At 44.6% G+C, this 24,317-nt stretch overlaps 1 protein-coding gene across 1 annotated transcript in view; it reads left to right on the top strand.

Annotated features, from left to right (window-relative positions):
• The first annotated feature begins 2 nt into the window (after window positions 1-2).
• Window positions 3-24,317, top strand: part of LOC133378897 (zinc finger protein 420-like) — a 33,299-nt gene continuing 8,984 nt past the window's right edge. Inside the window, exons 1-4 of the mRNA XM_061613512.1 lie at window positions 3-138; window positions 7,832-7,948; window positions 14,086-14,177; window positions 17,126-17,252. Coding sequence (XP_061469496.1) covers window positions 3-138; window positions 7,832-7,948; window positions 14,086-14,177; window positions 17,126-17,252 — 472 coding nt within the window. The remainder of the gene's footprint in view (window positions 139-7,831; window positions 7,949-14,085; window positions 14,178-17,125; window positions 17,253-24,317) is intronic.

Below are 24,317 nucleotides of genomic sequence, written 5' to 3'. Positions count from 1 at the left end.
ATATGGGGGGCACACCTTATAAATGCTTGGAGTGTGGAAAGAGCTTCAGTGACAGTAGGTCCCTTAGTTCACGTCACAGAATTCATACAGGAGACACACCTTATAAATGCTTGGATGGTGGAAAGGGGTTCAGTTACAGTAATTCCCTTACTAGACATCATGGAACTCATACAGGGGAGAAACCTTACAAATGCATGGAGTGTGGAAAGAGCTACAGTGACCATAGCCACCTTAGTAGACATCAAAGAACTCATGCAGGGGATAAACCTGATAAATGCATGGAGTGTGGAAAGAGCTTTAGTCAAAACAGCAATTGACAGGCACATCAAACGATTCATAAGGGGGAAAAGCCATATAAATGCTTTGAATGTGGAAAAGGCTTGTAGGCAGAGTTCCAATCAAAGGATCCATACAGTGGAGACAATTTTGTAATTAGTGAGGTTTGTTTTTTAATTACTTTTTGATTTTGAATATATCCAAGTACCAGTCTGGAAGGGAGAATTCTGTGGGAGAGAGCCTGCCTAAGATGTCTGGGTCTCCATCTTTTTTGTTGTATTTTGTTGTTCAGTCCTTGGTATATAGAGCAATGTCATTGTTTAATTTCATGCAGATCATGGGGTATTTCTTGGTCGCAAGTGCACTTTTCATTGTGTAATTTTCACATAAGTAGGACACTGTCACAGACTGTCAGAAAAGTGGATAAGAGAAAAATCAGCTCATTTGAAATGTGGTGTTGGAGAAGAGCTTTGCGGATACCATGGACTGCAAAAAAGACAAATAATTGGGTGTTAGAACAAATTAAACCAGAGCTATCACTAGAAGCTCAAATGATGAAACTGAAGTTATCATACTTTGGACACATAATGAGAAGACCTGATTCATGAGAAAAGATAATGATGCTGGGAAAAACAGAAGGGAGTAGAAAAAGAGGAAGGCCAAACAAAAGATGGATTGATTCCATCAAGGAAGCCACAGACCTGAACTTACAAGATCTGAACAGGGTGGTTTGTGAAAGATTCTGTTGGAGGTCACTTATTCATACGGTCGCCATAAGTTGTAATCGACTTGAAGGCACATAACAACATAAAATGTCACCTATACAATGTCCCAAATTTCAATCCGTTACCAGTTACTGTTTTCTTTCTGGAAACCAAAAACCACTCAGGGCCAAAAATACCCTAAGAAGCCCTGGGGGCAGAATTCTGCCTTTTATTGTGTTCATTACACATGAGTAAACTTACAGGGTAGTCTTTCTAGGTTATTGTCATAAACCGGCACCCCAAATTTCAGCCAGTTACCACTTAACTTAGAGATACCCTGAAAAGAAAATGACACATACAGAAAGTGGAAGGAAGGCCAGGCCACAAAGGAAGAGTGGAGACAGGTAGCACGGTATTGCAGGAATTGTTATGTAAATTTGTATATGCAAAGATCATCAGCAGTCTGGGCTGCTTGTGTGCCAGTCTGTGTATTTACCTAAGAAGCAGGCTTTTACTCAGCATTTAGATCACTTAGACTTAAGACTTAGTAAAATAAGAAAAACTACTTTATTTATAGAAATACATAGTAGATAGGAAAGGCACACCTAGTATTAACCAAGCTGGAGGTGCAGTGCCCAGGCTTGGGTATTGCCCTCCTGGCTCAGGAGAGAGAGCAAAGACAAAGATGTCTCCTCTCTCTGCGAACAGTCAACGAATAAGACAAAGGATGGAGGGGCAGATCAGCTTTCTTGAGCTTATCAGTATACAACAACAGGAAGTTAGGTAGAGAAGAGCACAGGGAAAGGTAGGCAAGCCTAGCCAGCTGGAGGACCCTCACTCTGTCTCCCTTCTGGAATGCAAACAAAAGAACCCAAACAGGAGTTGCTCTTGCCCCACTTCCAACAGGAATGGCATCAGGATGGCCAAAGCTGAGAATGAGCTGATGTTAGTGAGAGATGCCAAAAGCAACAAAAAAGCTTTCTTCAGGTAGAATAGAATACTTTATTGCAAGCTTAGCCATAGGCCATGTGCAACCAAACATACATATACATACGTATATACACAAAACCTCTAGTTGGTTTAGACAGCTAAACAAATGTAAAAATAAGGAAGGTCTTTTCAAGATATGATTTGTTTCACAAAGGCATCTCTCAGTTTTTGTGCAGCCAATGCAAAATTGGCGACTGCGCGGGTCACTGAATTGAAATTATCCATTAAAAGGTAGATTACCTTCTCACTATCTGAACTATGTACTAAAATATCTAAAAACGGAGATAAAAATTTCCTCCTGGGATCGTCGTAGAGTGGACAATGGAGTAAGTAGTGCACGATCTCCTCAATTGCATCACAGCCGTAGATACAGAGACACTGAGTCACTGGTATGCCACGATAACGGCCATCAAGATAGGCTGTGGGCATTACTTGGTACCGTAATGCAGTAAAAGCTTTTCTGATTGGTGCTCTATCAAGTACTTCTAGGTACTTTGCTGCCATATGATTCAGTTTAATATATGAGAACCAGGTTGAGAACGGGGCCAACACTATGGACGCACGGTCCTGAGCAGCATCATAATCATAAACCCAGTTGGTAAGTGCTGCTTTGCTTAGTTCCAATAATTTAGCTGGGGAAAGATCATATTTGGAGAATAGTGACTGGCATTCCATGGCTCACCCTTCCCGCAGCATTTGATCATACCAACATTTCTTAACCAAGGTTGAATCTTCGCTGTTCAAGATTCGAATCCAATATCGTAAGTAAGATCAATTCGTGCCGTGACTGAGGGTAATCCCAGCTGAGCTCTAAGATGTGCTGACGGAGTCCCCGGGGGAAGACCTAGCACCAACCTCATAAAAGCGTTCTGAATTGACTCCAATTTAGTTCCTGCTGCCAATCCCCATAATTCTGCACCATATAAAATTTTGGGGAGAAATTTAGTTGTTAAAATTTTTATCATTGGCGTAACAAGTTGACCCCCTTTGGTAAAGAAAAACCTTTTTGCTAAGCCTAGGGCGCGTGTTCCGGCTAAGGTCACTGCTTTTAGCTGAGGGGTCCAGGATAGGTTGTTAGACAAAAAAATACCCAGGTATTTAAAAGAAGATACCTGGTCAATAGGGATCCCATTTAGTGACCAATTATTCTTTACTTTCCTGGCTTTACCACATACCATAATTTTGGTTTTAGTATGATTGATCTTAAGTTTCTGCGACTGACAATACTCCTCCAATTTGTGGAGCATGCGTTTGAGTCCAATTTTCGTTAGCATAGAACTACATCATCTGCATATAGCAGAATAGAAATTTTTACTGCGCCAATAGAAGGAGGAAAAAAAGGAGATGATAATGTATCGACTAAATCATTTATAAAAAAATTAAAAAGAAAGGGAGCCAATAAGCACCCTTGCTTGACTCCTTTGTACACTGGGATTTTAGCAGACAGGGTACCTTTATTTCCTAGGCGGACTTGGATGGCATTAGTTTGATATAAAGCTCTAATCAACCAGAGCAATCTTCGATCTATGTTTGTCAAAGCCAATTTTTGCCACAGCAGCTCTCGGTCAACAGAATCAAAAGCCGCTGAAAAATCTACAAAGGCCATATATAAGGATGAGAAGACTTTGGATTTAGTTTTCCTTATTAAATGATGGAGTATAAATGCCTGGTCGATTGTGCATTTTTTGGGTCTAAACCCAGCTTGTTCATCATGTATTATTGACTCTATCTCATCCCACTCCTTTAATTTGTTCAGCAACAAACGACTATACAGCTTCAACGATACGTTTAACAAGCTTATGGGTCGATAGTTTGCTGGCTTAGTAGGGTCTCCTGATTTAAATATCGGGACCACTATGCTGGTTAACCAGCCTTGTGGAATCACTCCAGTATTGTTTATGTAAGTAAAAAGAGTGGCAAGAAGAGGCGCCCACCAAGATGTATTTTGAATAAAAAAGTCAGGAGGGAGCAAATCCTCTCCGGGGGCTTTTCCTGCTCTCAGGGAGGACACTAACCCCTCAATATCTTCGATAGTAACCGGAGGCCAAGACGGAAGATCAACCGGCTTCTCAGAAGAACAGGCCGAATTTGACAGGAGATATCCAAAAATCGAACTAAAATAAGCTTCCCACTCCTCCTTCATTATGGGGGGGGGAAGGCTATATAGTTTGCTGGTTTCGGGTTCCCCTGTAACATTTTCCAGAATTCTATCTCATTCCTCTTCTGGGCAGCTTTTGCCAGCGCCCTCCAATTTTCCTGGTAAAAAGATTGTTTCTTATTCTTGAGAAGAGATTTATAACCTCTTTTTTTCATTATTAGCTGATGAAAAATGACCGGGTGGTTATTAGATCTAAATAATTTAATTTGCTTAGTCAATTGTTTCTTAGCCATCCTACACTCTTTATCATACCAGGTCTTGGGATAGGGGGAGACTGATGCCATGGTAAGATCTTCAATTCGTGGACTGAGTTCTGCAATTATGAGCTCATATAGTTTTAAGCTATATTGTGGGTCAGATAAGGCCAGTTGGCGTAAATGCATAATAGAGTTTGTTGACAGAACAAGGCTAGCTTTTTCCCCTATCTCCTGCGACCATTTTAATCGTTTGCGTCCATATTCAGGGTCTAAATAAGGGGCCTTTACAATATCAGATCTATTATTTGCCGCAGTCTTGAAGGTTAGCCTTAGGGGGAGATGGTCACTTTCAGGCCTGGTTAAGACATTAAGTTCTTTAACGTTGTTTACCAAAAGCAAGGAGCCTAGAAAGAAATCCACTACGCTGGCCCCGGACCTTGCATGGTAAGTAAAAGAGCCTTTAGAAATATCTAATGGAGAGCCGTTTAGACATACCAGTTGGAATTTTTGAATTAATTGAAACAGGGCACAGCCGTACTTGTTAATTACTCGATCTTTCGCTGATCTGTTTAAAAATGGAAGGCCCTCCAGGGGACCTGTCAAACCATCATCCCCTATAGGATAATTAATGCCCATTCTGGCATTAAAGTCACCTCCTAGGAGGAGCTCATAGGATGGAAACCTGTCCTGTAAACTTTCTAGAAAAGAGTCTAACACTAACCAGGGAGAATCTGGCAAGCTAGAATTTGCCGGGGGGATGTAGATATTTACGCCTATGACTGGCGGTAGGCCCTGGAACTTCATACCCAGCGCTAGAGAGACTGACGAGGCCTGGGGGTTCAGATCTATTACTTGGCCATTTAGATGGGTGGAAACTAATATAGCCAATCCCCCTCGTCCGCGACCTCTAGAAGCGGATTTGATCGCTGGATTTAACCAAGTTTTATAGCCCCTAATCTCAAGGGACTCTCCCTCAGTTAACCACGTTTCCTGAAGGAAAATAATGTCAAATTGTTGAAGGAACTGTATAAATGCCAGATCAGCCATCTTGCTCTTCCATCCAGCTATATTCCACGATAAGATGGAAAAGGAAGAGTCCCTTTCTCTGCCTCTAGAAATGTAAAATCCTTTTTGGGGACTGGGCGTAGTCATTGTATCCATTGAGATAGCTGATGTTATTGGCCCTTGTCATGGGCATGGAGTGATGATATTTACTTCTGGATAGAGTGTGCTGACATTCGAAATAATCTGTGCGGGTAGGATCGTCATCTTTTGGGCAACATCTTTACTCGATGTTTCATCCAAGGAACCCTGTTCCTCTGGTTGTAACTCACGCATCTCTAGCCAAGTTGGATTGTTCGCCATCTTCCTGGGGATCTGGACCCATTCACGATATAGTAGACTTGGAGGTATCATATCATTGTCAGATGATGAGAAGCTATTATTTTTGCTCGATTGTTTCATTTGACCGGGAAGGTTATTAACCGGACTTGTTAATTGAGAATCGAGACTATTGTCCCTGGCTAATAATTGTTTCACACCCTTAGGATCTTGAGTTCCTTTTGCTAATCTTTGCAGCAGATGAGTTAATCTATTGATGATTTCCTCTTGTTCGAGTTTCGGTAGGGAGTCATATGATTCCAAAAGGAGGAGCTCCTCCGGGACAAAGTCCACCTGTCTTGAAGGCCTACACTCCGAAGAAACTTTTATAACTAAACGTTGCTGGCCGCTTGACAAGGCGGAAGAAGATGGGTGTACTTGAGATCTCTGGTTAGTAGCAGGAGCCAACCTTCCCTGGTCCGGTTTCCCCAACTGTGGGGGAGGGAAGTTAAACAATGGTTGAGGGGAGGTCTTATTGATGAAATATCGATTCACTAGGATGCCTTGCGAAACCAGAGTGTCTTTGATTTTGTAAATCCGGTCCGCCAGGTATGATGATTGTACTGTAAAAATAGTGCGTCTTTCAAAGTCATTAGAGAACAAATAGGTCACATGTTTAATACAATTTCTGCACTGTATGTGCGGCAGATAACGCTCTAGGCAGGTAATGAAAAACTGTCTTATCGAAGAAGTTGCTGTAAATTTCGTTATCTTCGATAAAAATGAAATTGCTAGCTTATCTCTTACTAGCTGTAGCTTCCAATTTGTATCCTCCCTGCGACTAGTTGGAGTCAGTGATGCATCAAGTGATTTATCATTGGCTTGATTATAGCAGACACTATTTGTTATCTCTACCACACTCTCAATGTCGGGTTTAGCTGCCCCTGGTGGGGGGCTTTGTTTACTCTGACTCAAAGGAATTGTACTTTTCGATGATGCTTCTTTCCCACCCAGTCGAGAGGCGTGGCGGCTTTTAGATGTAGACTCCAATAATTTAAATAAAGGCTTAAAATTCATTTTCTTTATTGGAGCTGATTTAAAATTTTTAATGTTCTTTGATTTTTTCAGTTTTTTTCCTCTCTGGGAAGCCACCTTTTTAGTCTTAGTCATTCAATTTGAGCCCCTGGGAGGGGGGTTTTTGAATGTTATGATCACTCTCCAACATATCATGGGGTGTAGTTTTTCCGATAAGAAAAGGCCCTATAGAGCCAATCAACGTATTTAATAAGTTGTTCGTTTCCTTAATATACGCCTTTATTTGTCCCAGTTCTGTTGATACTGCCATTTCCCAGCCCCATGTTGTTAACGTGGATCCGTCCACAATCTGCAGGTTTTGGGCATCATTTGTAATCTGAATTTCTGTCGATGGATTCCTAGGCTCCTGGGACTCAGCTATGGAATCTATGGTTATTATTTCTGAAGGAAAGTCCTCATCCCTAGAATTTAGGGGACCTTTAAATCCCGCATCTTGTAATTCCTCAGCTAAGGTTCTAGCTTGCAGGTCCTCTTTGGGTGGATTAATTTGCAGTTGTCGATCTAACGACCAGTCATGTCGACTTGTAGACTGGATGTTAGCTTTAAATTCGGTCTTAGATCCTGGCGCCGAATGCAGATAAGAACCATCCATCTTAGCCTGGAAAAAGTGAGTTATCTTGGATTGTCTAATCGGAGATACAAGTTTCTCTACTAGGGAAATACCTAGTTCTTGACATTTTTTCCTTGTAAAAATCATCAAGGATCAATCGTAGAGGACTTAAATTTAATACAAACACTCACTAATTAGGTCAGGAGCAGGAAATTGCCGAGTTGTACGTTTAGAGAGAGAGAGAGAAAAAAAAGGATTTACAAACCCTTACACAATCCCTTATACCATCAGTTGACACAAGGCTAGAATAAAAATTTCCTAGAATTAAATTGCCTTTAGTTTCAGGGCTGTATCAGCAGAAAAGAGCAATTATTTTGCTTTAACAAGCACTTTGTCCGGCTCCCTGGTTGTCCTCTCGATTTTCGGTGGCTTACAGTGAGAGTCAGTTTGTTATCTTTATCTTAGCCGAGAAGGAATTTTAAACATAGACTTAAGCACCCACAGATGGTCAATCTTCAAAGGCCCTCTTATGTCTTTTTAGGCTCCGTTAGTCAGGGAAAGATAAAGGATTTTAAAGCTTTTAGTTGGAGCACAAAGGAAAAGCTTCTCATCGGAACCAGCAGCTACCGGAAGTTCACAATGTCTACTCTTTCTTCAGGTACATCCATAGCAAAAGGGAGAGAAAGGAAACGGTGGTACAGCTACTCAATGGGGATGGCAAAATGATAACAGATGACAAAAGGCAGAAGTGCTCAATTCCTAATGTCGTGGAATTGACAGCTGGGTTCTTTTTGGAGGATCCTGGTTTAAGGTTGTTTATTCAGCCAAGCGCTTAGCTGGAGCAAAGTACAGAACTCCACTAAAATGGCGGTCAGTTACAGACCCACACATTTGTTATCCCCACATTCGTCATGACCATGGCAACAGTGTCATCCAATTGCTACAGTGATGCCCTGCCCCCTGTACCAACCATCGTCCTCCATGCATTCCTGCAATATCAGTACCCTTGGCATATATTCACTCTATTACATCAGTGCTATACTCTATTACATCAGTGCTATTCACTATTGTCTACGTGACCCCCCCCCCTCCTGCTTACAGGGAATGGCAGTCAGGATTGTTCAGGATCAATCAGAAACCTCCTCACTACTTTGGCTCAGTCTTCTCCCAAAAGAGGATCTATGATCCTCAGGAAAACATGAAGTTGAAAGGGCAGGGTTGCAGCTTGAGATTGATAGACAGATGGTCAAGGAATACCTAATCACTTTGAACCAGTTCAAATCTCCAGGGCCAGATGAACTGCATCCTAGAGTATTGAAGGAACAGGCTGAAGAACTCTCAGAAGTGCTGTCTATCTTTGCAAAATTGTGGAGGATGGGTGAAGTGCCGGGTGACTAGAGAAGGGCTAATGTTGTCCCTGCCTTCAAAAAGGGAGGAACTTTGGAACTACAGACCGTCAGCCTGATACTGATTCCTGGGAAAATTCTGGAGCAGATTACAAAGCGGTCAATCTGTAAGCACCTTAAAACAATACAGTGATTCCTAGAAGCCAACATGGATTTATCAAGAACAAATCCTGCCAAACTAATTGTACCTCATTTTTTGATCGGGTAACCTCCCTTGTAGACTGTGGGAATGCTGTGGACATAATCTATCTTGACTTCAGCAAAGCTTTTGACAAAGTGCTCCATGGTATTCTGTTTAGCAAGCTAGCTAAAAGTGGACTGGATGGGACAACTAACAGGTGGATTCACAGTTGGCTACAGAATTGTAGTCAAAGAATGCTTATCAATGGTTCTCAAACTGGGAAGAAGTAAAGAGCGGGATACTGCAGGGCTCGGTCGTGGGCCCAACGCTCTTCAACATTTTTATCAATGACTTGGAAGGTACAGGGAATGCTTATCAAATTTGCAGATGATACACAATTGGGAGGGATAGCTAATAGCTTGCAAGACAAAAACAAAATTCAAAGGGAACTTAATAGGTTGGGAGCACTGGGCAAATAACAACAGAACAAAATTTAACAGGGATAAGTGCAAAGTTCTGCACCTAGGAAAAAGAAACCCAATGCACAGTTATAAGATGGGGGATACTTGGCTCAGCAATACTACATGGGAGAAGGGATTTTTGTTGATCACAAGGTGAATATGAGCCAACAGCATGATGTGGCTGCAAACACCAACTTTGAAAAATGAAAAAAGAAAGCAAAAAGCAAAACACAAAGTTGTGTATACTGCTATAACATTAACAGGTGTGTTATGTAAGTGCGCTCTTGGCCCCCTTCTCACTCTTTTCCTTAAAATTGGTGTTTTAGTGTTGCAGCTCCAGCCTTCTTGAATTGGTCACCCCCTAAAATCAGACAAGCGCCTAGCCAGAGTTTTGATATTTAGGCGGCTATTGCAAGAAATGTTTGTTTAAAAGGGCATTCCCTGGTGTGTTCCAGTCATTTGATGGAATAACAATTGTATACAATTTTAGAAATGGTTTTATTGCCTTTAGTTTACTAGGTTTGTAATTGTTTTGTTTTTCTTGTCAACCACTTTGTTAATGTTTGGCTGTTGAAACAGTTTACAAATCCGTAAATAAAAGTAATACAAAATAAGAATGCTGGTTTTATGTCTGGTCCACCTCCCTGCTGTGCATATCTTTATATGTGGGGGTTGGGTGGGGAGTGAAAGATGTGGTTCTCCTTACAAGCAAGGTCACTTTAACAATGTAGATGGAGTCCAGAGAGAAAAGTCCTGATAATGCTTTACTGAGCAAACTGAACAAAAAAAGTGTATAATTTGAGGAGAAATTGTCTTTCAGCTCAGGCCTTGTACATAGCAGGAAGACATACAACCAAACATACAGAAGAAAACTCCCTCAGAACTACACAGCCATTCAGAGCACGTGCTACCTCACTGAAGATTGTGCCACGTTGCCTGGTTGCTAAGAAACACCTCCACCTGTCCCCCTCTTGGATAATGTACTTGTGATCTAGATCTATTTTCCTATGCAATTTTTACCTCTAAGGCACATAAAGCAAAGCAGGTGAGGACTCTTAACACACTACAGTTGGGTGTCACAGTAAATTTTGTACCTTGGCTGTTATTCTGTGGTTTCAGCTGTGTCTTTCAGAGAAGAGCTGATTTACAAAAAGAGGGCTAATGATGCAAAGACAAGACTGAAACACTCCTGAATCTCAAAACCAAACCCATTATTTCTACATAACTGTATATCAGCGTGCCTAGAAGAGATAAATTGACAGAATGTGATTGTTGTCTCTGGGCTTTCTGCTGCTTTCCCCCATTAACAGTGTATCTCCATGGGTTTCTTTTTCAAGTGCGCATGGCACAGAGAGAAAATTGCGGAAGGGGAGCGGAGGGGTCACTGTAGCCCCAGGGGCCCTTGGCCAGGGCCCCACCTGGCTGCCCTTTGGAGCCAGTCCTGGGAGCATAGACTTGGATGCAGAGCTTGGAAAAGTTACTTTTTTGAACTACAACAGCCAGCATGGCCACTGGATTGGGCTGATGGGAGTTGTAGTTCAAAAAAGTAACTTTTCCAAGCTCTGCTTGGATGATGGTTCTGTTAATGTTTCCCATTTTATCTCAGACCTTGCGTTATAGCTCCTTACTGCTTTTGCTATATTACTTCTCGCTACTGAAGCAACCTGGTTCTTAATTTATCATTTCCTGCATAAAATATTTTGTAGTTGCGTGATTGAAAATGTCCCATTCCTGTCCATTTTAATTCACTCATGCCAAGTATTGTAATGTTGATGCATTCCATTTCTTGCTTGACAATTTCTAACTTTCCCTGGTTCATGCTTCTCACATTCCATGTTCCTATTGATTGCCGGGCATCAGACAGGGGGAGTGCATCCCTATTGGTGCTGCTGGACCTCTTGGTGGCTTTCAATACCATTGACCATTGTATCCCTCTGGGCTGTCTAGCTGGGATGGGATTGGGAGGCACTGTTTTACAGAGCTCTACATGACTGTTTTATCATACCTCCTTGAAACATTGGCAATTTGCATTTCAGAAGTTTCATTGTCGCCTTCTCCTTGATTGGGTGGTTGGTAGTAGACTAACCACCATGTTCCTTTTATTCCTTACCCCATTAATTTTAATCCAGATACTCTTGGTGGGGCTGCAAGACAATCATCCTCCTTTTGGCCATTTGGACAGTTTAGCTGATCTTAAAACTCAATTGTGTAACTTTTTTCTGGTAGGATTTTTATGCAGGGCAAACTCACAGCATAACACAGCCGCTGCCTCCCTTCTGATCTTCATCAGCCAAATATTGTTAACAGAATGGGGATGAATAGCTTAAAGAAGAGGGACAGCTCTTAAAATATTCTGAATGTGGTTTGTGACTGCATGTAAAGATTATATGCATACTTGTTTTTGTCAGCTGAGACAAGGTGCTATGAGAAGGGGGGGCAGGCTGGGGCCTCAAATGAACATTTTGGCTCTCAGTGTCTTCAGAAGGCCTTGCAACCCCACAACTCTGCGACACTGTTGTCTAAGCTGGAAAAGGTTCAGTAAAGGGCAACCAAAATTGGTCAAAGGGTTGGAGCAACTCCCCTGGGAGGGGAGCTTTCAACATTTGGTGCTTTTTAGTTTAGATAAAAGGCAAGTAAGGAGGAACATAAAATGGAAAATGGACTGCCTCCAAGTTGATCCCGACTTATGGCAACCCTATGAATAGGGATTTCATGGTAAGCGGTATTCAGAGGGGGTTTCCCATTGCCTCCCTCTGAGGCTAGTCCTCCCCAGCTGGCCAGGAGCCAGCCCCTTCCTTGTCCACCACTGCCAGCTGGGGGGCAACTGGGCTCCTTGGGACTAGGCAGCTTGCCCATGGCTGCACAGGTGGCAGGACATGTAAGCTCTGAGCCACTCACTGTGGGGATGATCTTTAGCTGGCCCTTGACACCCAGGAGACATGAGTGGGTTGTCCTCCCCACTGTGCTATACCAGCTGTGTAGGAGGAACATAGAAGAGTATAAAATCAGGCATGGTGAGGAGAAAGTACATAAGGAGACCTTTCATAGCGCTAGAGCTCAGTGGGGTTATTAAATGAAGCTGAATGTTGGAAGAATAGACAAAAGAAAGCTCTTTGTTGAGTGCATACCATTGCAGACTGCGGGGGGGGAAGAGGATTGTGACACAAGGCACATCCACACCACACATAAATCACATGGCTCCCCTCCCAAGTATCACGGGAACTTTAGTTTACCTCTCACAGAGCTACCAGGGCATCAATGCACAACCGAAACAATATATAGAAAAATATAACTGGGGGTGCCCACCCCAAAATCTGCTCTGGGCTAGGACAAATTATATAGCCCAGGAAAGGGGATGGTGTCCTCTACAGGATGCTAGTGCTTTCCACCTGGCCCAGAGCTTCTGCTGGGCACAGGGCATGGATAAGGGCATTTATGCACGACCACAGTAGACAAATATGTGCAGGAAAAAATAAGTAACTGAAAGTGCCCACTCCAAAATATGCTCTAGGCCAGGACAAATCATACACCCCAGGAAAGGGGAGGGTGCCCTCTACGAGATGGCAGTGCTTCCCGCCTGGCCCACCCCAATTATCCAATTATCCACCCCAATTATTAGACAAATATGTGCAGGAAAAAATAAGTAACTGAGAGTGCCCACCCCAAAATCTGCTCTGGGCTAGGACAAATTATATAGCCCAGGAAAGGGGATGGTGTCCTCTACAGGATGCTAGTGCTTTCCACCTGGCCCAGAGCTTCTGCTGGGCACAGGGCATGGATAAGGGCATCTATGCACGACCAAAGTAGACAAAAATGTGCAGGAAAAATCAATAACTGAGGGTATGCACCCCAAAACTCTGCACAGGGTGTCCTCTAGTACATGCCAATGCTTTGCCCCTGGCCCAGAGTTTCTGCTGTGCACAGGGCAGGAATAAGGGCATTCAGGCACAACCAAAAGAGGCAAAAATATGCAGGAAAAATCAGTAACTGAGGATGCCCCCCCCCCAAAAAAAATCTGCACTGGGCCAGGACAAATCATACACCCCAGGAAAGGGGAGGGTGTCTTCTACAAGATGCCAATGCTTCCCACTTGGCCCAGAGCTTCTGCTGGGTGCAGGGCATATATAAGGGCATTTATGCACAACCAAAAGAGACAAAAAGCGAAGGAAAAAATAAGTATCTGGGGGTGCCCACCACAAAATCTGCTCTGGGCCAAGACAAATCAAACACCCCAAAAATGATAGGGTGTCTTCTATGATACTCCAGTACTTATGGCCAGTCCTCATGATCTCTGATGGAATTTTTTAATGTTTAATATTGATCTTCCCTGTTACTTACCTCAGCTCAGTTATTATTTTAAAAAGCTATTGGTGTTGGTGCAGAAGGACATGTGGCAGGGTCAACAAACAATGATTCCTCGAAGAAGATGTAATTTCACAGATGACACTCTAAAGTATGCACAGATGGCATCTCATAGAACACACTTGCCCAGATGCATGGAAGTACGATTTGTGGTGCCCCAAACCATCTTTTAGGATGGGCACCCCAGTTCTTTTCTTTTTAATGTTTTAAACTTTCAAGCAAATAAGGTACTGGGAACTAGTAACCAACTTCAGTGTCATTCCTCCATGCATATCATTAAAAAAAATCTCTTTGGAATACTAGCAGGTCAACAATACGCACAGGCTATTTTTAGGAAACGCCTATGTATAAGCGTGGCACACAGCGCAGGAAAGTGCCGCGCGCCTCTGTGTGAAGCAGGCAAACCATTTCTGCCACTGGGCTCTTTAATGGTTAACAACAATAGAGCTGCCCTTGCTAGAGCAGAAGGGAAGATTGCGAAAGAGGGACTTCCTTTTCCTGTCCCACCTACATGAAAGATATGTAGTGAGCGAGCGGGTGAGCCTCTTTGTTGCTTGCAGAGATGTTGGGGGGGGCCGCATGGAGGAATCCCCAAGATTAAAGTGCAGAGTTTGAGTCAGTGGGTAGCGAGGAGGGGGATGGTGAAAGAAATGGGGACCCCCCTTTAGGAGCCCCCCAGGTGACTCCATGGGTTTGAGGATGCAGCCTAGGCCCTTTCTGACTCCTGCCCACTTGCTGCGTTTGTCGGGCCAGATTTAAGCATTTCTCAGGAACATTTGCATATTTGGTGATGAATGAAATGACATATAGAAACAACAACTGAGCCTTGTTATTTTAAAGCGCTGCGTTTTTCTTCATTTGCTTGGAATTTGTTTATTGTTTATTAAATTTATATCCCGCCCTTCCTCCCAGTAGGAGCCCAGGGCGGCAAACAAAAATACTGAAAACACCCTAAAACATCTTAAAAAGAGACTTGGAAACATATTAAAAAACAAAACATCTTTTAAAACAGCTGCAGCACTGGGGGACTGAAGAAGACCTGCCCTGGGAGTGAGTACCTGGGCATCTGGGTGCTTGCTTCCTCGCTCCTCTGGGTTGCTGTGTCTTGAGACAGGTGAAGTCCCTGGTAAGTGCTGCAAGGGCTGGGACCCCCTGCCTGACTCTGGCTCCAGAGAGAGGCTGCAGTCAATCTTGCAGCCTCTTGCATCAGCTCCTGGCTAGGTCAGGGGGCATAAAAGCCCGCTGCCCTTGGGGAGTCCTGAGGGTGAGGCACTACCCCCTTCTATTTTTTTTTAAGCCAACCTGGAGGAGATTGGTAGCGGGGAGGGTGTATGGCACATGTGTAGTTCCTGCACAGGGTGAGAGCCTGTGCAGTGAACTGAACGACGGGAGAAAGTTGCCAGGTGCCTTCAGAGTGAGAGTCTGTAACTGGAAGAAGGCTAGTCCTCCCTGGGTGTGAGACAGGGGAGTAGATATGCCCTGTGTGATAAATATTGAGTGGGTCTGACTGTTTTCAATTCTCTCAAAGGCCTACTGGGATAATTGGTTCAAGTAGGTTTTATTGGTGGGCTGTTGTTGGGCCCATATCAGGTATTTAGGAAGAGTCTTAGTAAGGAGGAACATGGGTGATGCCACCTCAGTTTCAGTGATCATTGGTACAGGGAGGTGGTGAACTACCATAGACGACAAGGGCAAGGCTATCTATGCCTTGTTCCTCACTCCCACTCCTCTCATGGATGGGTTCCTCGTTGCTCATCTGCTGTGCCCACTGGCCTGTGTGTGCTGTTGTTTAATGCCAGATCGGTACAAAATAAGACCACACTCATCCATTATTTGATCATGGATGAAGGTGCTGATTTGGTGTGCATTACCGAGACCTGGGTGGGTGAGTTGGGAGGAGTTGATCTGACCCAGCTTTGCCCACATGGATACTCGGTGCAACACCAGCACAGGCTGCAGGGACAGGGGGGAGGAGTTGCTGTGGTCTACAGAACGTCCATCTTTGTCACCAGGAAACCACTCTGTTTTGGAACTGGCTGTGAGGGCCTGCACCTGGTGTTGGGCTAAGGAGACAGTAAATTAGGGTTGCTGCTGGTGTACCGTCCCCCCTGCTGCCCAGCAGCTTCTTTGACCAAACTGGCAGAGGCTGTCTCAGCTGTGGTATTGGAGGAGCCCAGAACGATAGTCCTGGGTGATTTCAATGTCCATGCTGAGGCTGCCTCTAGTGTTCCAGCTCAGGATTTCATGGCCTCCATGATGACCATGGGGCTATCTCAAGTTGTCACTGGCCTGACGCATAGGGCAAGGCACACCCCAACTTGGTTTTTGCTCCAGATGGAGGAAGGGGTGGTCTAGAGATAGGGGGATGTCACCCCATTGTCATGGTCAGACCATTTCTGGGTGAAGTTTAAACTTATGGCTCTAATCCTTCCCTGAAGGGTAGTGGACAGATGGTATGCCCACAGAGACTAATGGAATCAACAGGATTCCTGAATGCCCTGGGGGAGTTCCCAGTAGATAGTGCAGGTGACTCTGTTGAAACCCTTGTCACGCTATGGAACAGCAAGGGCTCTTGACACAGTTGCCCCCGAGTGCCCTCTCCAGTGTTCTGGAGCCCAGTTTGCACCCTGGTACACCAGTGAGCTAAGGGCAATGAAACAGGCTGGATGATGGCTAGAGCACAACTGGTGAAAGACGTGCTGTGAGGCTGATCAGGCACACGTAAAACATCATAACTCTGCCTACTGTGCGGTGGTGAGGATGGCAAAGAAGGCCCACTTCTCTGCCACCATCGCATCCTCAAGTAGCTGTCCAGTGGAGCTTTTCCGTATTGTCAGGGGTCTGTTGACATCAACTCCAGGAAATGGAGTTTTAGACCCTTTGGAGGCCCACTGTGAATTGTGTGCAAGGCACTTGGAGGGTAAAGTTGCTCACCTCCATAGCAATCTTGATGCCTCATCCACATCTACTGTAGCCCCCAGTGAGGTGGCCAGTGCAACATCTGATGCAACTTCTTGGGATCTGTTTCAGTTGATGAGGCCTGATGATGTAGACAAGGTGCTTGCAACAATGCGGCCAGCAACGTGTCCTCTTGACCCTTGCCCTTCTTGGCTTATTAAAGCTTGCCGAGGGGGTCTGACCGAGTGGATCCAGGGTGTGGTCAACACATCATTGTGGGAGGGAGTGGTTCCAGCCGCCTAGAAAGAGACGGTGATCCAACCATTCCTGAAAAAGCCCACCCTGGACCCATTGGTTTGTGACGACTACCGTCCAGTCGCAAATACCCCCTTTTTAGGGAAGGTGATTGAGGGTTGTGGCACAGCAATTGCAAGTACTCTTGGATGAAACAGATTATCTTGACCCATTCCAGTTTGGTTCAGGCCTGGTTATGGGACTGAATCGTCTTCAAACTGAGTGGAAAGTAGATGATGTCCACATCCTACCTGGGAGTATTTACGAGGAAGGCAATTGTTTTCTTGTGCCAGGGAACAGTGACCTTTCAGGAGGTGTCCTTGCATTTCACTGAGGAGGAAAGTGTCCTGCTGGATCCAGGCCAGAGAGCTCTGTACAAGGAGGTCATGCAGGAGATTCATGAGATGACAACCTATCTGGGTAAGGATATTTTGCCGTTAATATCTATGGAAGGTATTCACTAATAGGCAAAAAACCTTGCAGTTTAAGAACGTACCTATAGCCCACAGATATTTCTATCAAACTTTAAAAAGCAGGGAAATTGGGCAGCTATAGTGAATGCACCAGGGGAGCAGGAGACCTGACCTCCTCTCTGAGATATTGTACTGCCCTACAAATTTGTCAAAATGCAAACACTATTTGGGTTGGTCTTTCGCAATCCATTCCACTTCTTGTGTAGCTTGGAAGAATTTGGTAACATGTGCCTCTGAGCATATGGTGAGTGGTGGCAACACCTGCCATCTCCAAAGATGGAGAATTACATTTTTGTATATTTGTTGGTGTTCTTCTTACTTTACTTCTTTCCTGTGTTATTACTGTTTCTACAGAGAATCTAAACTAGAAAATTTTTATTTCCCTCATTATTCACCCTAGAAACCTGTATCAAATTTATTTTTATTAATTTCAAAGCCTTTTTATTGGTCACGCTGGTATAGCACAGTGAGGAGGAGAGCCTGGCTGGGAGACCAGAGTCTGTGAGTTCAAATCCCCACTCGTGTCTCCTGGATGTCAAGGGCCAGCTAAAGATCACCCCCACAGGGAGTGGCTCAGGGGTTACTTGCCCTGCCACCTGTGCAGCCGTGGGCAAGTTGCAGAGTCCCAAGGAACCCAGTTGCCCCCCAGCTGACAGTGGTGGACAAGGAAGGGGCTGGCTTGTGCAGCTGGGGCAAGCTGAGCAGGCCCAGCCAGCTGGGGAGGACGAGCCTCAGAGGGAGGCAATGGGAAACCCTCTCTGGATACCGCTTACCATGAAATCCCTATTCATAGGATAGCCATAAGTTGGGATCGACTTGAAGGCAGTCCATTTCCATTTTTTTTTAATTGGTCAGTGTCATATGATGGTGAAGACAACCTTTTCTGTTTCAAATGGGAGGTTATGTTCTATTTCTATTTTGGGTGCATTAACAGTTCAATCTGAAACTGCAGTTTGATGTAAAATCATACTGATTACAATATGTTGCTACTTAAGCAATGACTAGCTGTTGGAAAAAACAAACTTGGCCTGCCCAAGATGCATGTTTTCAGCCTGCTATGTTTAAACCACTTCATTTAAGGAAAGGTGGGCATGGTCAATTAAAAACATAGAGCACACCTAGAAATTTGCTAGAATATATTTCACCTCCCACTGTTTTATCTTGTGCAAATTGAGACACTCCTGATGTCCACTGGAGACTATTCTGCAGAATAGTCAGTGCTATTATTCCGCAGTTGTTTTTGGAGTTGCTTTTAGTGTATATTTTGTAAAGTGTTGCTGTGCTTCACATATTCACAGAAACAGAAGCAAAAGAAAATAATTTACTATAGAAAACTTCACTAAAATTGCAAAGTAAATCAAACATATTTAAAGTGACTGTCTGAACTATATCAACTGTATCTTAATATTGTTTCTTCCTCCCTGCTAAAACAAGATCAGCTCAGCATATGTCTTGTTTCTGTTATTTGGGCTGATGGCAGGTGTTGTTTCTCTGCTTTTTAATCCAGGAGGTAAGAAATGGGATCCTGTGCAAGAATGGATTGATCATTTGCATGCTTATTGAGTTCAGTGGGATTTACTCCCCTGCAATCATGCTTAGGATAGGTGAAACTGACCATAGGGGATGGGGAGGAGGAGGGAGGAGAGGAAAGGCAGAGGGGAGGAGGGAGATAGGAGCAGGCAGGAGAGGGAGGGGGGGAGAAGGGCAGGTTTGATCATTTCCATGTTTTGAGTTCAGTGAGATTTACTCCTGTGCAATCATGCTTAGGATAAGTAAAACTGACCGGGGGGGAGGGAGGGAGGGCTGGAGTGGGCAGGGGAGGAGGAAGAAGGAAGAGGGGAGGGGAGGAGGGAGAGGAGAGGGAGGTCTGATTGTTTGCATGCTTAATGAGTTCAATGGGATTTACTCCCATGTAATCATGGTTAAGATAGCTGACCATGGGGGAGGGGAAAGCAGAGGGAAGTCGAAAGGGAGGGGAGAGGGGAGCGGAAGCAGGGGGAGGGGGAAGGAGGGGATTGGAAGGGGAGAGGCAAAGGAAGGGGGAGGGCAGGGGCAAAAGGGAGGTGATAGGAAGGAGGAGGGGAGGGCAGGTTTGATCATTTGCATGCTTATTGAGTTTTATGGGATTTACTCCTGTGCAATCATGCTTAGGATAGGTAAAACTGACCGGGGGGGGGAAGGAGGAAGGAGGGGATTGGAAGGGGATGGGGAGGGAGGGGCAAAGGAAGGGGGAGGGAATGGGCAAGAAGGAGGGGATAGGAGGTAGGAGAAGGGAAGGCAGGTTTGATCATTTGCATACTTTTTGAGTTCAATGGGATTTATTTCTGTGCAGTCATGTTTAGGATAGATGAAACTGACCATGGGAGGGGCAGGAATGGGAGGGGGAGGGGAGGAGATTGGGTGGATGGGCGGGCACTGGGCAGAGGGGAAGCTTCTTTCCTTTCCAAAAGGAAAAAATTGTGAACAGTATTGTTGCTTTTCAGCATTTCTCCCACCTTTTTATTCGACAGCAGGCACATGTAGCCTCCCACCCAAATTTAAACCAAAGCTGTGTAGTGGTTAAGACAGCCTTTCCCAACTAGTGGGTCACCAGGTGTTGTTGGACCACAACGCCCATCAGCCTCAGCCAGCGTTGCCAATGGTCAGGAAGATGGGAATTGTGGTCCAACAACATCTGGTGGCCCACTAGTTGGGAAAGGCGGGGTTAAGACGTTGGACTACGACCTGGGAGACCAGGGTTCGAATCCCCACATAGTCATGAATCTCATTGAGTGACCTTGGGCCAGTCACTGCCTCTCAGCCTCAGAGAAAGGCAATGGTAAAACCCCTCTGAATACCACTTACCATGAAAACCCTATTCATAGGGTCGCCATAAGTCGGGAACAACATCTCTTCCTGTCCGCTTTCCAACCCCTGAGACACTGGTAGCCATGCTGGGAACCCCCTGGATCTTAACTGTTTTGCTGATGAATGCAAAGTCAGTGACTAATAAAACTCCTATCATTCAGGATTTAATCCTGAATGAACGTGCCAACCTTGCCTGTATCACCAAAACCTGGCTAAAGGACCCAAGTGGAGTAGGTCTTTCCCGTCTCTGTCCACCAGGTTTCGTTGCACTTCAGCGGCCTAGATCCATGGGACAGGGAGGTGGGGTCACAATTGTCTACAGGGAATCCATCTCCCCTGTCAGGTAACCTGTCCCTAATACCTCCAGTTTTGAGTGTGTGTACCTGGCATTGGGTCAGAGAGGCAGAGTGGGGCATCTCTTGGTGTACTGTCCACCTCGCTGCCCAAGTGTCTCCCTCCCTGAGGTGGTGGAGCTGGCCTCAGCGTTGGTGTTTGAGTTCCTCAGGCTGGTTGTCCTGGGTGACATACATGCCGATGCTGGGCTCACTGGTCCTGCTCAGGACTTCATGGCCACCATGGGGCTGTCTCTAATATTATCTGGACCAACGCATGTGGCAGGACACACACTTGATCTGGTGTTGTGTTCGAGACAGGAAGAGGGTGATCTGAAGGTGGAGGGGTTTTGAGTGACTGTTGTCACGGACAGATCACCACCAGACGAGGTTTAAGCTTTGTGTCCCTGGTAACCTTTACAAGGGTGGGGGGCTGTTTAAGATGGTCCGCCCTGAGAGGCTTATGGATCTGGATGGCTTCCTGAATGATCTGGGGGATGTTCCCAACATGGCCGGCGATACTGCTGAAGCCCTGGTTAATCTCTGGAATATGGGGGTGACCCGGGCAGTGAACACTATTGCTCCAAAGCGCCCTCTCCCACCATGGAGGGCTAGTAATACACCTTGGTTTACTCAAACCTTGGGCCTGATGAAACAGCATCCGCTCAGTGTCATCTGGTGATGCTTTTCTGGGTGGTCCAGTATCTTTTGGGCTCTGGACCTACACTGGATCCTGAGTCCCCAGTCACTCACTGAGACATGTTTGCGAGACACTTTGCCGATAAAATCGCTCACATTCAGACTTTCTTGGACTCCTCATTAACTACAGTTATGCTAGATGTCCCCGAGACTTCCTCTGGTCATTTTTCTATGGATACTTTTCAGCTTGTAAATACTGAGAATGTGAACAGGACTCTGGGAGAAATGAGGGCCACTACTTGCTCTCTTGACCCTTGCCCATCCTGGTTAATCAAATCTGCCAGAGTGGGAGTGGCTGGCTGGTTGGCATATTTAATTAATGCCTACCTAAGGGAAGGTTCTATGCCAACATTGTTGAAGGAGGCTGTGGTAATACCTTTCATAAAGAATCCTTTGTTAGACCTTGCAGATCTTAACAAGTTCCTCCCAGTCTCTCATCTCCCCTTTTTGGGTAAGGTGATTGAGAAGGTAGTGCCGGCTCAGCTCCAAGTTTTCCTGGATGAATTGGATTATTTAGATCCTTTCCAATCAGGCTTCACTTCTGGTCATGGGACAGAGACTGTCTTGGTTGCTCTGCTTGATGACCTACGCCTGGCATCAGGGGGAGTGCATCCCTGTTGGTGCTGCTGGACCTCTCAGTGGCTTTCAATACCATTGACCATTGTATCCATTTGAGCTGTCTAGCTGGAATGGGATTGGGAGGCACTGTTTTACAGTGGCTCTGTTCCTACCTGACGGACAGGTCCCAGAAAGTGGTGCTGGGAGACTACTGCTCAACCCCCTGGGCATCGGCCTACGGGGTCCCACTGGGTTCCATTCTGTCTCTCATGCTCTATAACAATGATAGGAAACCGCTTTTCAGAAATTTTATCCATATGCTGATGACACTCAGCTCTATCTCTCCGTACCATCTGATTGCAGGCAGGGAGTGCTCATCCTAAACCGGTGCTTGGGGGGGCTGTGAAGGGCTGTATGTGGGCTAACAAACTGAAACGTAATCCAGACAAGACAGAAGTGTTGCTGGTCAAGGGGGAAAAGTGCACCAGGGACAGGGCTGCAACTTGTTCTGGATGAGATGATGCTCCCCTTGAAGGAGCAGGTTTGCAGTTTGGGAGTACTCCTGGATCCTGCCTTGCGGCTTGAATATTAGGTGGCTGTGGTAGCCAGGAGTACTTTTGGCCAGCTCAAACTGGTCTACCAGCTGCGCCTGTTCCTGGAAGCAGTTGACTTGGCCACAGTGGCACATTAATTGGTGACATCGAGGCTTGATTACTGTAACGCACTGTAAAAGATTCAGAAATTGCAGTTGGTTCAAAATGCGGCAGCCAGAATGTTAACTGGAGCACGGCGCAGGGAGGATATCACCCCTGTGCTTTATCGACTCCACTGGCTCCCATTTTGTTTCCAAGCCCTATTCAAAGTGCTGCTTCTGACCTTTAAAGCCCTACACTGCCTTGGACCAATGTAACTGAGGGACTGCTTATACCCATATATACCTGCCTGTGATTTAAAATTGGCTGCCTCTGCTCTTCTCTGAGTGCTCGGCCTTTTCAGCCTTGGCCCCCAAGCTTTGGAATACCCAACCCCAAGAAGCCCGCTCTGCTCCCTCCCTGATGGTTTTCTGGAGATTTCTCAAAACCATCTTGTTCCAGAGAGCCTTCGGGAGGGACTGAAGGTAGAGTCTGTAACTGATTTTATTTCCCCTCTTTTTAGTTTTTACCTGTTGTCCATTTTAATATCACTCCCCTAAATTTCTTAACTGTATTTTATATTTTTTTATGTTTTTGTGATTTTATTGTGTATGGTTTTATTGTGAGCTGCCCTGAGTGCCCTATTGTAGGGTAGAAAGGTGGAATAGAAATATTTTAAATAATTATAATAATAATGTCTATTACAGGACCTATTTCTCCCCTGCAGAGACAAAGAATCTCAAAAGTAAAGTGCCGCAGCTTCACCAAATGGGGAGTGCAAACCCTCATAAGAGTTTGAAATCAAATAAGTCTCTTGAAACCTATAAAGGAAGATTGATACAGGTTTTGGAGTTCAGTTGAAAAGAATAAGAGTATCCATTAGGATGTCTCTTTATCTAGTTATTTTTGTCTACTTAGGCTTGCAAGATAACTCCTAATGGTATGTTGTGCTGCATTTGAATTGTATTGTATATTGTTTTGTGATTTATTTCTTGTATTGTTTTTTGAGTTTTGCTTGGTACATAGTTTTGATTTCTATTTCAATATTGTGATCTTTATTTTGTATATGTTTTTGAGATTTTTTGTTTTTGTAAGTCGCTTTGAGTTTCATTCTAAAAAAGGTAAGAATAATAGCAGTAATAAGATTCAAAGGATCACAGACCCTCTTTTGGGAGAAGACTGAGCCAAAGTAGCATTTGAGCACTTCTGCCTTTTCTTTGTCATCTGTTATCACTTTGCCATCCTATACTATACCATAGCTATACCACAATTTCCGTTCTGTCTTTTACTATGAGTGTACCTGAAAAAAGCTTTTTTGTTGCTTTTAGCATCCCTCGCTAACATCAGCTTGTTCTCAGCTTTAGTGTTCCTGACACCGTCCCTGAAATTCTGTGCTACCTGTCTATACTCTTCCTTTGTGGCCTGGCCGCCTTTCCACTTCCTATGTGTCCTTTTTTGTTTTCACGTCACCTCTAACCTTTTTGTGAAGCCACATTGACTTCTGCTGCTGTCTTCCAGCTTTTTCCCGTGTTGGAATTGTTTGAAATTGTGCATTTAGAATTTCCTTTTTTAGAAAGTCCCACCCATCTTGGACTCCTCCTCTCATTTGGGTTCCTTGCCATGGGACCTTACTTACCATTGTTCTGAGTTTATTAAAATCGGAATTCTTATATTGTTTGAAAATTAAAATAAAAGTTTAAGTTTAAAAATATGCTTTCCTAAATTCCGGGTACATGTATGGCTACACTCAGCTGTTGCTTCCTTTAATATCAAGAACTCAAATATAAGTTCCTGTAAGTGCCACTTCATCCACTAAGTCAGCTCTGTTAGTTAGAAACGTCAAGGATGGCTGATCCTCTAGTTTCTTTCTTCACTTTCTGTGGCAGAAAGTTATCAGCAAAACAAGGTAGGTATTTCTTGGAGGGGCCGTGTTTGGCAGAATTT

Source organism: Rhineura floridana, chromosome 3, assembly GCF_030035675.1.
Source record: "Rhineura floridana isolate rRhiFlo1 chromosome 3, rRhiFlo1.hap2, whole genome shotgun sequence".
NCBI classification, from domain to species: Eukaryota; Metazoa; Chordata; class Lepidosauria; order Squamata; family Rhineuridae; genus Rhineura; species Rhineura floridana.
This window is presented reverse-complemented; position numbering and strand designations above follow the sequence as displayed.